This window comes from Caloenas nicobarica, chromosome 2 (genome assembly GCF_036013445.1).
Source record: "Caloenas nicobarica isolate bCalNic1 chromosome 2, bCalNic1.hap1, whole genome shotgun sequence".
Classification (NCBI taxonomy): domain Eukaryota; kingdom Metazoa; phylum Chordata; class Aves; order Columbiformes; family Columbidae; genus Caloenas; species Caloenas nicobarica.
In genome coordinates this window covers 150031798-150048101 of record NC_088246.1, presented here as the reverse complement: position 1 = coordinate 150048101, position 16304 = coordinate 150031798, and the positions used below count along the sequence as shown (strand labels likewise).

Sequence of the window (16304 nt, the reverse complement as noted above, 5' to 3'; positions counted from 1 at the left end):
GGTAGGAACAATACCACAATGAGCGAGACAGTTTTAAATTTTTAATTAAAGCTTTCACCTGGAGCACAGCACCCTTCCCTCTCACACTCAGTTCCCAAGGCACATGTGGTCTCTCTGATGGCACCATGAAGGCTCAGTACCCTCCCAGCAGCTGTGGTGCGAGCACTGGTGTCCACTGGGGGCTACAGCAGCGTGTCCCGTGCTGCAAGAGCGGAGCACACCAACGTACTCCACCAGCAGATTCTACAAACAATTCCACAGTTTCTGCTAAGACCGGCTAGCTTCATCACTCAAACTGGTTTATCAAACTCTGTGAAACAATTCTCCTTATAGTTTGAAAAGCCAACAGAAAGCATCGTGCATTATAGCTGTGTATGTGCTCCAGATCTTTGAGAGCCTGTGCAGATAATGTCACTCACTTCTGCCTCCTAAAGCCACCAAACATGCAAGGTTCAGGAAATCACTACTAAAGAAAATGAGGTACCTGAAACATTTTTGGCAGCTCCCTCCTCCAACCCAGTTCTATTCTGTTGATAACCTTGCAGAACAGTGACGCAAGTCCCAACACCATCAGCTGGTGGTGTTTCAGGACTCCTCCCCAGCTGTGCTATATTGTGATGGCATTAGGTGTCAGCCAGTGCTTTGATTTAGCATTTTCAGCTTGTGTTCTTCCTATTTAAAAGAAGAGTAAACTAGAGATAAACGGGACACACCAGGGATGCCATTAGCATGTCAGGAATATCAACACTATCACACACCTTTTGGGATCTTCTTAACAGATAACAATCACGAACAACAGACATATTGGTTCACTTAGACTTCACAGAGTAACTTAGGCTGGAAAGGGCTTCTTGATGGCATCCAGTCACTTTGCAACAGTTAACTTTTGTATTCAAACAATACAGATAAATAGGATACTCTGCTCTTCTAGGTTTCACATTCTGTTAACAGAACAACTGTCAAAACTCATTTTAGTAAGAATAGTAACCTAGATCGAGGAAGAAGTCTAGAACTGTGCTCAGTTTTGGGCCTCTCACTACAAGAAAGACATTGAGGTGCTGGACAGAGTTCAGAGAAGGGAAACGAAGCTGGTGAGGGGTCTGGAGCACAAGTCTGATGAGAAGCGGCTGAGGGAACTGCGGCTGTTCAGCCTGGAGAAAAAGAGACTCAGGGGAGACCCTATTGCTCTCTACAACTACCTGAAAGGAGGTTGTAGCATGGAGGGGGTTGGTCTCTTCTCCCAAGCAACAAGTGACAGGACAAGAGGAAACGGTCTCAAGTTGCACCAGCAGAAGTTCAGACTGGATATTAGGAAAAATTCTTCCCAGAAAAGGTTGTCAGGCATTGGAACAGGCTGCCCAGGGAAGTGGTGGAGTCACCATCCCTGGAGGTGTCTAAAAGATGCATAAAAGATGCATAGATGTGGTGCTTAGGAACATGGTCTAATGCCAGTGTTAGGTTAGCAGTTGGACTCAATGATCTTGAGGGTCTCTTCTGACCAAAATGATTCTATGATCCCACCAAAACCCATATGAAACCCAAGAGGCATTTCTAGAAACTTTGCTACTGATCATGTGAACACTCTGGCAGGAATCAAGATGCTGCAGAGAATAATGAAACATGAGAGTTTCCATATATTGTCATAAACTCAGTTATTAAAAAACAGAATAAATTATTAGGATAATAACCTGCAAATATTGAGATGCAATAATAATCAGCACCACCTTGTAAAAATAAGTTTTAATATTAACAACTTCATTTCACATGACTGCCTATTAATCTTTCTTTTTGCAAAATTCAAACAATGTTCGAGTCCTGCACTGTTTACAAAGATGGGTTCATTCTTCTTCATTCTTCTGCACTGACTGCACGGCTTCTGCTTTAACCCTAATTCGCTTTCTTTTTCTTTTCTTCTTTTCAGCAGAAGGCTCCTGACCCTCCTGTGTTTTCTTCTTTTTCTTCTTCAGACAGCTGAGAGGATTGGGGCCACCTGCCCTTTTACGTTTTCTTCTCTTTTCACCTTCTTGCTTCGCTAGTCCTTCTTTTTCTTTAAGCTCAACAATACTTTGTTTTTGGTGCTCTGGAACAAGCTGATTCATCTGCAACTTTTGAACAAATGCCAGAGATTTAGGAGAAGGTTTGTCTAGCACCATAGTGTTCTGAATAATAAAGAGGAGAGGAATGCCAGCCTTCTTTTTCACTTTGTTTGCTAAATCCTGGTCCTGCAAAGTTAAATACTTTAGTCAATATTTTGGGATTAAATTCTATTTGCAATTCAAATGCACCTACTTTTAATACAAAACTATGAAGATAAATTATATTATGAAAAAGATAAGAAACTTAATCTAGCAGATATACGTGGCAGCGCCTATCAGAGCAATTTAAATTTCAATTTCTCCCCTTCTGATTAGCTGTACTTCTGATGGAAAATTTATTAATGTTTCCTTTTTTCATGCATGTATAATCATATGTGCATTTTTTGAGGAAAAAGTCCCAGTGGATTGGTATGTAGTACACCACAAGAAGATATTTTTTTCCATAGCAAGTCATTTTAAACTCCTTGTATCTTACTAAAACATCTTTTACTGTAAACCATTTCATATATTGTATACATAATTTACACGTACAGTGCCCAGAACAGACCTAAAAAAACCCTGCCTTCCTTATTTGTACACAAGTCCTAACTTTATTCTCTAGTTAAAACCTGTAAAATTTCTTAAAATTGAATTGTATGGTCATTTAATACTTGATTTCACTTTTCAGACTACTGTGCAAAACAGTTAAGGGCAGGGGATGCACACACAAGCAATATGCAAATTAACAGTCATCAGTTGTTTTCTTACATGTCAATAGGTAGTCAGTATGTTTTCTACACTTTCTGCTAAACTAAGCAATATCCTGCTAGGGTCAAAGAACCTACTTGTTCAAGTAAGACAAAAGATTCTCTACTTCATAATTAGCAAATACATTTAAGAATGAGTAAGGCTTTGTGGGATTAATTCCCACAGCTATTTAAAATCTCATAATCGTGGTTTCTGTAGGTTACCTTACCCTTAGGTATCAAAGGATCACTCCGAATGAAATGGAGTTATGTCTCCCATGAGCATTTACCTGTGTAGCGATGAAGAAGTGATGAGGGTTGCCTTCTTCAATCATCGACAGTAAACAGGCCGAACCACTCACAGGATCCTTGTGGTGGGAACAGTTTCTAACTTCAAATCTTTGGGCAATTAATTTTGCTCCATACAATGCTTTCCCCAATGATTCCAGCTCTTTTAGAATACACCTGAAAACCAAAAGCAACAGTAGTTTCTAAATTAGGAAATAACTACACATCTTTTACAACAGCAAAAAGCTGATGTGAGTTAATTAGGAACGAACAAAGCCCAGTTGTTCAGGCTCCATGATTTGTAAATGGCACCTAGTAATCTGAAAGCCGTAGCCCATCCCCAGGTAACCCTTGACTTCAGCAAGATTTCCTCTGTTCCAAACAAGATTAAACAGTAACAACACTTACATTAAATAGATTTTAAAATATTTTGTATCAGTGACACTGTTAAGTCATTACACTTACGTTTGGATATCACCTAGTATATTAACTACTATGTCACAAATACAATTACTTGAATTAGCAGAAACTGATTAATCACTGCATTCAAGTTAAACCTCGTATTAGCATCCATCATATTGCTTCAAACTTGCTATCAGAAACCAACCGACTCAAGCAAAAAAAGACAAAAGACTTCCAGTATGACTAAAGATCTGGTAGTTTACGGCTTAACAACATTCCAGTTAAACAGCAAAACGCAAACCTAAAATCCTCCTCTTAGCAGCACGTAGAGCAGATGTTCAGTACAGTCTATGAGGATGCTAGCTCCGATACTCAGAGGTGAACAGGAGATGAAACCTAACTTACTCTAGCCACTGAGTCTTACTGTTCAATGTGGACAGAGGTAGGAACGTATGGCCTTGAAATACCACTTCAAGGATATGGTAGCATGGTGATTAACCAGAAGAAGTGAGCACGTCAAGAAATCTCTTTGGAACTTTTATTTAGTTTACAATTATCTCCAAAATAACTACAAGATATTAAACAAACTATTTTTGTTTTCCAGAGAAGAAAGTTTAGCCTTTGAGCACAGTCTTTGTGCAGACTTGTGCCTGATCTTTTTGCAAGGACTCTCACAGCGAGCCAGCTCATTTCCTCAGGGAAGCTCTGGTCTTGCCACTGAGGTGCTGCCTCACCAACCTGCCATTCTGACAGCAGGAAAAATGAGTCGGTTCAGCTGCCTTAAACGAAAACAGGTCAAAAAGACCAATATTGCTGAAAGAAGGAAACAAGAAGTGACATTTAGACATGACTGGAATACAGTTTGGATCAAAGTGACTCCTGAACCTTTCACGGGTAAAGTCGTGACTCGGTACTTTCTCCTGTTTAGAAGTACAGGCCAGTTCTGTATGCTTTGCAAGATGGCTCAGTGTTTAACTTTTGTAGCCCAGGGTATACATTTCCTTGATACTTTGCCTCCAAGATGGGCAGTTAGCTGTTCTGTCATTGCAGAAATCCAAGTGAGTCAACTTGAAAAAAATAGCAATTTCAAGGCAATTTAGATATTTGGTGTGCACGTTTTACCTCCGCGCTTTTGTCTAGCACATCCTTGTGCTCCTCTGAGAACAGCGGCCTTGGAAACTATCCCTTACTGACAAGCTGAAACTCCAGATGCGCAGCAATCCCCTCCCCGCCTGATAGATCTGAGCTTGTGTCTGTTCACACTTCACCAAGAAGGCACCGGGCGCAGGCAGGGGCCCACCCGGCTGTCCCTCTCACACTGGGGTCACCCCTCGACCCACCTCATCCCTCAACGGCTTCTGCCATTTCAGGAAAAGGCAGCTGGTACTGAAAGAAGCTCCCGTCCCTCATAGAACAGTTTGGGTTGTTAAGGACCTTCAAAGGTCCAACCCCCCTGCCATGAGCAGGGACATCTTCACCCAGATCAGGCTGCTCAGAGCCCCGTCCAGCCTGGCTTGGGATGTCTCCAGGGATGGGGCATCCGCCACCTCTGTGGGTAGGTAACTTCTGCAGGTTACCTACAGCCCACGGCGCTCCCTCCTCACCACACCTACCGCCCTCGGCCCCACAACCACCGCAGCACCGACCCCACGGCGGCCGAGGGGGCGCCGAGGGGACACTGAGGGGACGCCGAGAGGACGCTGAGGGGACACTGAGGGGACGCCGAGGGGACGCTGAGGGGACACTGAGGGGACGCTGAGGGGACACTGAGGCACCGCGCGGGCGCCACGCGGCCAGCACGCGATCGCCAGGCGCACGCGCACTGCAGCCCTTCCTCCAGCCCCGTCTCCCCGCGCATGCGCACCGCGGCTGCCGCCGGCCCTACCGGGTGGTGCAGAACTGCGCAGCGCCGCCCAGGTAGCCGGGCAGCTGCTCGCGGATCTGGATCTTGTTGCGCAGCGCGGCCTGGCAGAAAGTGCCGTCCAGCAACACCTGGAAGGGCTCGCGGAACTGGAAGTTGTGCTTGTAGAAGCCCATGATCTTCTTGGCGTGCTTCTGCCGCGTCACCTTCATGGCGCCGCCGCCCGCCCGCAACGGCAGCCGGTTCCCCCGGAAGCTGCGCCGGGCCCGGCCGCCGCGGGGGAGCGGGGCGGGGCGGGGCTTGCCGCGGGCCACGCCCCCGGAGGGCTGAGGGGCGGGGCCGGAGCAGCGGGGTGGGCGCTCGCCGCGGGGCGCGTCCCACCGTGCCGCCGTGCCCGGGAGCAGCGCCCTTGTGCCCAAGAAGGCCAACAGCATCCTGGCTTGTGTCAGGAGTAGGGTGGCCATTGGGACTAGGGGAACGGTTGTCCCTCTGTACGCGGCACTGGTGAGGCTGCATCTCCAGTCCTGTGTTGAGTTTGGGGCCCCTCACTACAGGAAAGACATTGAGGTGCTGGGGAGTTCAGAGAAGGGCAAGGAAGCTGGTGAGGGGCCTGGAGCACGAGTCTGATGAGGAGCGGCTGAGGGACCTGGGGCTGTTCAGCCTGGAGAAAAGGAGGCTGAGGGGAGACCTGATCGCTGTCTGCAACTGCCTGAAAGGAGGTTGGAGCGTGGAGGGGGTTGGTCTCTTCTCCTGAGTAACAAGCGATAGGACAAGAGGAAATGGCCTCAAGTTGTGCCAGGGGAGGTTTCTTCACAAAAAGGGTTGTCAAGAATGGGAACAGGCTGCCAGGGAAGTGGTTGAACCACCATCCCTGTAGGTATTTAAAAGAGGCATAGATGCGTTTCTTAGGAATGTGGTTTCATGCCAGTGTCAGGTTAATGGTTGGGCACAAGGATCTTGAGGGTCTTTTCCAGCCCAGATGATTCTGCGATCCCTCGGCCAGGCGGGCATGCACTGTGGCGGGGGCGAGCGGTGCCTTGGGGGTCACCGGGAGCGGACTGTGCTGCCCGCCCTGCGTGGGGCCTGCCTGGGCTCCCACTCGCCATCGGGCACTTCACACTGATACCTGAACACCCATTCATGATCCTGGGTTTTGTGGTGCTGTGCTGGCTCCTGCCATTTGCTGAGATCAGAAATACGCCAGAGATTTCTTTCTCTTAGCTCTTACTGTCTCTGACATTTCGTCAGTATTGTTTATCATCCATCAGCATGTTTTCCTCAAGAAGGTTTATTCAATGCCTGATTTTATTGTTTGCCTGTATTAGGTACATCAACTTAAGCTCTACATGCACAAAGTTCAACATAAAGTTGAAAATCATATATTCTACATTTTACTACTACTTTTTTTTTTTTTCCCATGACAAATAGAAAATTTAATTTCACTGTAGTCTGGTGAAATAGCTGTCATTCAGAAAGCTGAACTGCACAAACACCTCCCTGTTCATCAGAAAACCTGAGCGCACCAGACATCTGGTAGTTAAGAAACTGAACTTAATGCTTGTATTTTAGGCAGGCAAAGGGATGTGGTATCTTAACACCATCAAAATGGTAATTGGAGACATCTGTCTCGCTGTGCAGGTGCAATGACACACATCTTTCTGCCAGGGACAACAGTATTGCAAGCAAAATTTGCAGCGACCTGCCTGTGAGCTCACTGTAATCAGTCAGACTGCTCTAAGGGCATTTAAGCAAATACCCACCTGTCACATTGGTCTTTTTGCTACCAAACAGACATGGGAAACATCTGCTTCAAAGCAGGTTAGCTAGTGGTAAGAGAAACTGAATAATACTGTATGTAATTACTATTCTAGAAATTGAAATGTTTAAGTGGGAAGGTATTCTAAAGTGGCTACAGGATGAAAAGTGGGAAGAACAGGTGACTATTTTCCATGGGATATGACTGTGCTGTCGACAGTATATTTCTGTCATTAAATAAATCCTTCTTTCCAGCTGTCTTCAGGGCACACTTGTGCGTGATCATGAGTGTCATGCACATATAAGGATACACGCCTTATTCCATGAGCTAAGTGATAAGTTGAATTCATTGGTCTTTATTAAACCTCAGTCCTGTGGCCAATGTGTTCCAATCCTGGCGTGGTGTCTCAGTTCCCCTAACTTCATAGTTTCATTATTTAAAAAATTAGACAAAACCACTCAGCAGGACTCCAAAGTAAAACCTTATTAGATTTTTTTTTTTTTTCAAAATTAACTGCCCAAAGACAGGTAGTTATTCCCTATTAAGAACACTTCGCCAGCACATATCACAGTGGACTTGTCAGCTAGAATGTGGAATCTGCAATAGTAAGAGCTGCTATTACAGAACAGAGATAAAAAGGAGAAAAAAGTAAATGAGAGCTTGAACTAGTCACCATTTTGAACTAAATGCAAAGTAAGATATAATCCAGAGTAGGGTGTTAAATGCCATTGTGATGAGATACTCTTTCGCTTTTCGTTTGTAATGCAGTTGGTCTGGTAAAATCTGTTCGGCAGGCTGGCTAGCAGGCAAAACAGCAGCACAGACTTTTCCTTCATTGTGTAGAAGATCGTGTTAATTGTATGATAAACTACTTGCAGTACCATTCTGTAAATTATATTTAACTTCTATGCAGTTATTTTAAAGTTTCTTTTTAATAAATTTTAAATGTTACAAGTAATGTCTGTAAGAATAGTATAGCAGTGTAGAGAAGTATAATTTTTTCAACATTTTCTTTGATGTTTTGACAGTATTTTACATATAATAAAATTCATAATTTTTCATTTTAAGTTCAATTATTTTACTATTCCCATGAGCACTCTGTAGAGTGTTTGTTGTTGCTGTTGTTGTTTTTCTTTTTAAATAAGTTTAAGAATCTTATGGGAGCTGCTGAATCCAGTGGTCCCCGGGACTTGGGGGTTGCTGCTCTTGGCTGCTGAAGTCCATCCACGTACACGCTTTGGACCTGGGAGGGGTTTTAGGCTCACATGTGTCCTGGACAAGCATATGCACACACGCACACAGAGGACATACGTAATGTAAGTATAGACAGTGAAGTGAACCACTGCCTGCTCACGTGTGAACCCCCACCTTCCTTTCCCTGCCTTGGGCCAATTCTGTGAACATCCCATAGTAAGTTTTGCACAATCCCACAAGCCCCTGCTGATACCCCATTGAAAGTTTTGCACAGGGTGGCTTCCTCAGTAGCTCCTTTAATGGCCTGATGAGTTCTGCTCTTCACTGTTGTCTTTGTTACCACCTGCTCATTTGGCAAATTTTGTGTGTCTGTGTGTGTTTAATATATCACTTTCCTTCTTATTTCTTGTTTCTTTTATATAGAATAATCCTTAACCAGATGACTTAATTAACCAAATGCTCTTACATTCCACATAGCCCTACAGAAACTGTCGCACAGTAAAGCTTGTCATAAAGCTCAGAGGAAGATCCCTTTTTGAAATTACTTGCTATTATATTTTTAATTAAGAAGTTTCATCAGTTATCTGGCTGCATCACTAAAAGACTTTGAGTTTGGTTTTTTTTAAGTGACCGTTTTATCGAAGAACTAACACACCACTCACAGGATCAGTAGATTGTCCACCAGCAGTATCACTGTGGAAACGAACCTGAGGAGGAGAGTGGAAGGTGTTGAAGCACTTAACTTTGTTAACGTGACTTGGTTTTGCAAAGACAGAAAACAGAATTTGAAATGAGGAATTTCTTTTGCTGAAACACAAGTTCCTGATCACTGCTGGACAGGATACTGGTCTAGGGTACAGTCCTGATCTAACAAAACAGTTCCTGTGACTTTATTAATAATGATAATATCCTGTGAGTAAATATACAGTATTTATGAAAATAAGCTATCACACTGAAGGAGACCTTCTATATATCCAAAGTAAGTTAATACAGAACTTAACAAATCTGAGCAATGACAGGCATCTTAGGAAACTGGCTGTACTCGCTCTGCTGCCCACAAAACTTGCTTCAGCAGAGTATCAGCTTTTTGAGACAAGACATCTCTAGGCAAGTTCAACTGCTTTTGAGATACTAGGTAAAGCAGCAATAGAATTAAATAACAGAAAATTGCTGTGACATGTGGATTACTTGAAGCGAAAGCTGTTCTTTATCAAAAGAGCTTTGATGTCGGCCTAATAAAGATTTTCCTTAATAGCTGGCACTTGGTAAATGCTTGTAGCTTTGTGAGAAAAAAATCTCAGCTCCTGATTCTCCCAAACTTGTCCTGTGTCAGACCTTTTCAATCTGTGTTGCTCCTGGAGAAATGTTGTGCTCTGTGGTTATCTGCAATAAGTCTTAGCACCAGACATGCTTAAATATAAAAATCAAACTGATTTACAAAATTTAAAAGGGTAGGGTTTTAAATTACCAGGTTTGGAAACAAAACTGTAATTAATAAACATAGGACAGTAAAACATTATTGGAGTGTGTCTGAAAATACTTTCCTGGGTGTATTTTAGAATTTTTCTGAAATATGTGTAGGCCACAGAATAAGATTCACCAGCATTTAATGTGTTAAGTTAAATTTGTCAGGATGTTTATTATTCATTGCTGGCTCCTCCTTTCATCGCTTTGATGCTTGTTTTGAGCTTTTGAATTTTAGCCTTCATCATGTACATTCACCTTTTACAGAATGTATTTTTCTGTTATCTCATTGGAATGCAGCATCTGGATTTATAACAAACATGGCTGTCACAAGTCCTGTTTGTTTTTTATGGGTTGTTACAAACTCAAGAGGATGAGAATTTTGTATATGGTAAAGCTTTCTGCACCTTTCTGGCTCTACTAGTACCAGCCTCCTTACCTAGAAAATTATTTTGGGTTTAAATACCATAACTGCTTATTGCAGTATGTCCCACATTAACTGTCCTTTAAGTTGTATTCATAAAAAGCACACATTTAATGTAGAAGTTAGGATATCTAGTTTCACTACATACTAGTGACTTCCATAGTAAGAAATAGAATACAATGGATCCATACAGACTTTTAAGTGACCGTTTGCAGGCAACTTTAGCTTTCTTGCTATAGCTGAAAGAAATTACGGGACTGAAACCAGTGAGATTCTTGACAGCTTCTCAAATGTCATAGCAGCTTTTCTCTTTTTTTGACCTTGAGCTAAATTCACATGAATGCTGAACAAAAATCAGATCTTATCTAACTTAACTAAATCTTTTGTCTTTCTGAATAGATACACATCACTGATAGACATCGTTTAGTTCATGCAGCATTTTTGGTTGACGCAGCTATATAAGATGGACTTGTTAAACAGCTGGTTTCATGCTGCTGGAAGGACAGACAAGGGCATCCCTTGGAGCTGTCTTCCAACAGGCAGATATCTTGCCAAAGAGTGATAGTGTGATAGTTGATGTACTGGGTGGATCGAGGGAAAGAACGGAGTGAAGCTTTCCAGTTTGTCTCCCGTTATGCCTATGGATATGCTTCCTTTTGAGCAGAACATCCTTTTCCCCCTATTAGCATTTCTGATAGAAAGTAAATATATCAGGTGCATTTTAGTTCTTTTAATCAACTGCATAGTTTTACTTTGGAGATTACAGGAAGGTGGAAGACATAAAATATTCTGAATTTTTGGCAGGTTTGCTTTCACTTGTTGCCTCATTTCTTGTTCTCCTTAGAGAAGATTGCTACCTTCCACATGTGATAGCTTGCATGTCATCAACAATTTGAAGGTCCATTAGTTGATTATGAAGATAAGGCAGAACAAATTGACATTAGAAGAGATATTACGTGGGAAACCTATTTCAGACAAGAAATTAACTTTTTGGCCAAAGTTCTGATTTGTGCAAGAGAATTCAGTTCAGTCGTCTGAGATACTATATATATCTTTTCACCCTTACATTGATTTCAGGGAGAAATCAGTAACTAGGAACTGAGAACTGGAATCTTTACACTGTGGTAATAAATGATATATACTCTCTATGCTTACATAATTTTCTAACTTGATACTATAGCAAGGGTCTGGATCTCCTTAGAAACGTATAATAATTTTGTGCAAATAACTTCTCTTTGTTTTACAGCCCAAAATTAGCACTCAATCTTTTTTATCAAATACATTTTCCATTAGGCAATTTTACTGTTAATTCCTATGTAATTTTTTGTTCCTCTTAGTTGTATGCTAGACGTTTTGAAGTGCTATAGTAAATGACCCATTAATAATAAAAAATGTCTGAACACCTGGAATGTAAAAACAGTAGATAAGAATAAAAGGTAATTGAAAACATTTATTGGAAAATAATTATTGAAAAAAGCAGACAAAAAGCTGAACAGTGAAACTCCCCCCCCCCCCCTTTCCCAATAAAAGAGCTTATATTTTTAAAACGTTTCCTTAATGTGCAGAAATACCTTACTATGGTAGTATCCATGATAGCTGCTCCATTTTTTTACAGTAATGTTTTCTCATTTTGTCAAGCAAATGCTAGAAGGTTGCCTGTCTAAGAGCATGGCTGAAACCACACCTGGCCTCTGAAACCTCCGTTCTCACAGAAAATTAATTGAATTTTCAAAGCTCACATTCTGGTCCCATAGTTCCTTTATGGCACTCAATGTTTGTCCCTGGGGGTTTCTGTTCTCTTGCAGCTCCCACCTTTACCATTTTTCTACCATTCCTGCACCTTATTACTTTCCACTTCATGTTTCAAGTAAAAAATCCAATAAAACCAATTTCTTCTCTTTGATTCTCTTGAAGAAAATTAGAAAAAAATGTGGAATGAACTTCAGTATCAGCACCAATAACATCTGTAATCACAATTAGCCTCACAACAAATACTAGTAATGAAAAATTCTTTGACACAAAATGCCCATGCAGTTACATAGCCTGATCTTAAATTTTCACACTGAGCTCCTCTGTGGAAAGCAGTAAGCACTGGATGAATACCTGACAGTTCAGAAGATTATTATTTATCAGTGAAACAGCATCTTGTAGATGCTGTAGAAACAAGCATGCAAAGGTCCTGGCTTCAGTGACTTGCATCTGGTGAAGTGATCAGTGGTATCTGAACAAAGCAGGTGTAGAACATTACCTTATTTATCAGGGAGAACCTTCTTAACAAGGGTTGATAGGCCAGGGGCAATTTAATTTCCTTTAGATGTAAGGTGCTGCAGTCAGCAGAACAGAAATGGCTGAAAACCCTGAATTACGCCAGGTTTATACACAGTTCTTCTTCCCAAAGCTGCAGTCAGCACTTGTGTTGCCTGCACATGGCAGGCAGTGCTACTGAGCATTACTGGAGTTGATGGAAGGAAGAGTAATGCATGCACTGGGTGAAACTACATCTAGTGGAGAGACCTGAAAGTCCCCGACCCATCTTCTGACCTCTTGTTGTTGTTGTTGTTGTTGTTGTTTTTGGAAACAAAGGAAAGAAAAGAATGAGCATCAAAGAGATCTTGTCTGTTCCATGGCTTCTGAAACTCCATTCCCAAATGTTCTTGCCTTCCTCCCATTTTCTCCCCATCTGGTGGGAGAGGCAAGTGAGCGAGAGGCTGGGTGGGTGTTTGGCTGTTGTCTGGGGTCAGCCCACCACAGACACCCCTGACACAGGGGGACCTTCTCATCAGGAGGATTGTCACCCTCCCTGTGGGACATGGAATTGGTATGTAAGTGAGAGGCTACTACCAAAAGACGTATTGTGAATTACAGAGGGAGTTCAAAAGGAGCAAAGAGCCCATGCCATATATAGAATTACATGGAATAAGCTTTGTACTAGAACGTAGGGATTAAGTAGAGCCTTATACTCACTACAGTTCTCCCAAATACAAGATTTACTTTACAAAGAAAAGATGTTAGATACTTACTTCATTTTTAAGCAGTGCACCTGCCTGCTAAGGCGGAGTAGGTTCGTTACCTATAATGGCACACTGAAAAGGGTCAGTGATATATTCCTATGGAGATGCGCCAAGTGCTTGTGTGTCTGAGGTTTCTGCGAGAAATCTGGGCTTTTCTGAACTTGAAACTTCTGTACGGTTGCAAGATATTACAAGGCAATTTTGAGTCTATGTTAGGTGAATCCACCAGGTTTTAGAGATAATTTTACTGGAAACAATTTCTTTTTGTAGGTAATTAATATTGTTTTAGGCAATTGTAGTTATTAGTGCAACTTTGTATTTGGGGTGCTGTTGTGTCTCAGTGCAAGTACAGACTGCTCTATGTGTATCCAAAGTGATTCTTCCCTATTTCTCTATACTGTGTGATAATGAAATTAAGGTCTTCATTTTGCTTAGAAATATTTGGAATTGCTGAGAGGGTAGGGAGGAAAAACAGAATTCAGACATAACCCACTTACCAAGTGGTAACAAGTCATTGCAGGTTAGCCCGTCTCCGGTAACTTTTCATGTGCGTGGTCTCAGCCTGCAGCACAAGCAAACTCAATTCAGGTTGGTTTAGCCCTTAAGGTAAAGTCAGCCTGACAATTTGGAAGGGATTACATCTTTGAACCCTTAATCAGATAATTTCCACTTAGCAACGCTAGTTCTGCTCGTAGCATTGGTAGGGTGCAGCAGAACTGTAGAGATAAACGACACATCTGAATTCTGCCAAGGTTTTTTACTTAAGCAGGATGGGGGAGTAAAAAGGTTTTCTTTGGTTCCAGCTGTCTTTTGATTTAGAGTATCATTTAAAAATGATTAATGGAGTTTGTGCACTACTTGAATTTTCTGAAATATTTTGTGATGGAAGTCTTCTGTTTTGTGGTTTTCCTGAGTAGCTTGGGCAATGTTACTAAATTTTTTCAGTCTGACATCCTTTTTATGGCCTCCTTTTCAAGAATTCAGTATTTCAATGGTGACATTTTCTATGGCCTCTTGCCTGGATCTGGTAAGTTCTGTAAAGCAGAAAGTTGATATTTGTGTTTCATTTTTCATGTAAATCATAATTAACCAAATTGACTGAATTATTCTGGCAGCACATTAAATAATGTGAACCCTATGCCAGTCCCTCAAATAAGGCTATTTTGGGTGCCCACAGCAACCTCTTTGAATATGCTGATGTTCTGTGCTATAGCTACTTTTTGTTTGTTTCTTTCTTTTTTTTTCTTCTTTTTTTTTCTTTTTCAATTACATTTAGTTTCTATTCAAAAACTGATAGACAGGAATAACGTATCACATTTGTCTTATCCCAGGAGTTTTCACTCTCTTTCAGATCCCTAAGAATTGGCCAGTGGTAAAGTACTGTGCATTTACCGACAGAAGGCATGTTTTTTTCTGTTTAAATATCTTTCACCAACATCTTTGAAGTATCACACAGATCTCCAGCAGTCTGTGGAACTGAAAACCACTATATTACCATAATCCTGTTTCTTAATCTTAGTTTTCTTTAATTAAAGCTGTTTGATCATATTTGCAAAGTTAAACTGGATATGCGTGTGTGTATATAACAGCAAAGTGAAATATTAATATTGACTTAAGCAACTTTGTTGTCTAGAAAATCTTCAAAAGGCAATGCCAGTGGGATTGCGACATTCAGTCATGGAAACCTGCGAAGGGCAGGACGCAGATTTGCAGCTCCTATGTGATGGTTGAGCTCGTTGGCCATGGCATCCTCCCTTGAAACTCTGGCTCATTGTTGCATCACCCTCTTTGCGAACCTATTTTTTAGAACAACTCCCTAATCCCGCTGCATAGATACCCTTCAGTCACTTTGTGGCACATTTGAACTCAGCGATGCTGCAATTGTGAATTTCCCCTTCAACCTCCATTTAACTTTTTTTCCCCAATGGAATATGTAAAGTGCAGTTCATCTCACCCAACTTTGGACATCTGTTGCAGGCTGTTCTTAGCTAAGATGGGTATCCAGTTTTCTTGTTGGTCAGTGCAGATCTAGTCAGTGAAATCAGTAGCATTTAGGATACGATTTGCATGGTGGTCATCATTATTGTACTTGATTCCTTGCTTGAATTTGTGCCAGCCCCAATGCACGCAGCTGGTGGGGAATATTCTAAGTGATGTTAGAGCCATTTGTAGGCACAGACAAATGCTGGGTGTGTGTCTGCGGGAAAATGCAGATGCATCTTTGTATTGGCGCTGGTTGGTATGTTCTCCTCCCCTAGTTAGAAATTATTGTCAACTACATTGTTGAAAAGGTAAATTTTTATGAGGTCACATACTCGGCATAGTACCTGGACAGCTTTGGGGTGTTTGGTATACCTGCCTTTCACAGCCCACTTTGTTTTTCAGAAGAATGTGTAGTGTTTGAAATACTTTAAAAAACAAATGAGAGCAGAAAGGCAAACCCAACAGTTAACTTTTAATACAAGACTTAAACTTTTTCCGGGGAACGTCATCAGTAGTTGATAGTCCAGCGTTTTGTTTGTATCTAATGATAAGATTTGGTAGCCCCTCTCAGTGCTCTGGTCATAGAATCACAGAACAGCTCAGGCTGGGCCTTCAAAGGTCACCAGTCCAACCCCCGCGCTGACGGCTCGTTGTTCGTGCTCAAGACAGACGGATGTTCACACCGCTCTACGTTTCTGAAGCTAAAATCCAAAGCTTTCAATTCTCTGGTCTCTTGGAAGTGCTTCTCGCTCGTATCCAGCTGGTTTATCAGGTGTAAAGCTCCGCTGAGCGGGGCCACCCCTGGGTCCCGCCGAGATCCGGCGTTCCCGGGGTCACACACGCTTCGCCAGCCGCCCCCGCCATGTGGGGAGGAGAGGCCGGGCCTGCTCGGCCCCTCTCCCGTCCCAGGTCGGGGGAGCTGTGGTGGTCACAGGCGCCTCGCACAAAGCGCGGGGCTCCTCCCGCCGTGCCGGTGGCGAGGCCGAGCGGCGGCCGGGCCAGCCCGTGAGGAGCCGCCCCGGCGGCAACGCGCATGCGCCTCCCGGCGAGTTTCTACCCGGAGTCCTTTCTCTGCGCCGCCACTTCCGGTGTTTCATTTT

At 42.5% G+C, this 16304-nt stretch overlaps 1 protein-coding gene across 1 annotated transcript; it reads right to left on the bottom strand.

Annotated features, from left to right (window-relative positions):
- Positions 1-65: 65 nt before the first annotated feature.
- UTP23 (UTP23 small subunit processome component) lies at positions 66-5652 on the bottom strand. Its single transcript, XM_065629241.1, has 3 exons — positions 5397-5652; positions 3112-3286; positions 66-2222 (listed from the first exon to the last, which is right to left on the bottom strand). Exons 1-3 carry the CDS (start codon positions 5582-5584, stop codon positions 1839-1841), a joined length of 747 nt encoding a protein of 248 aa, XP_065485313.1. The 5' UTR covers positions 5585-5652; the 3' UTR covers positions 66-1838.
- Positions 5653-16304: the final 10652 nt, after the last annotated feature.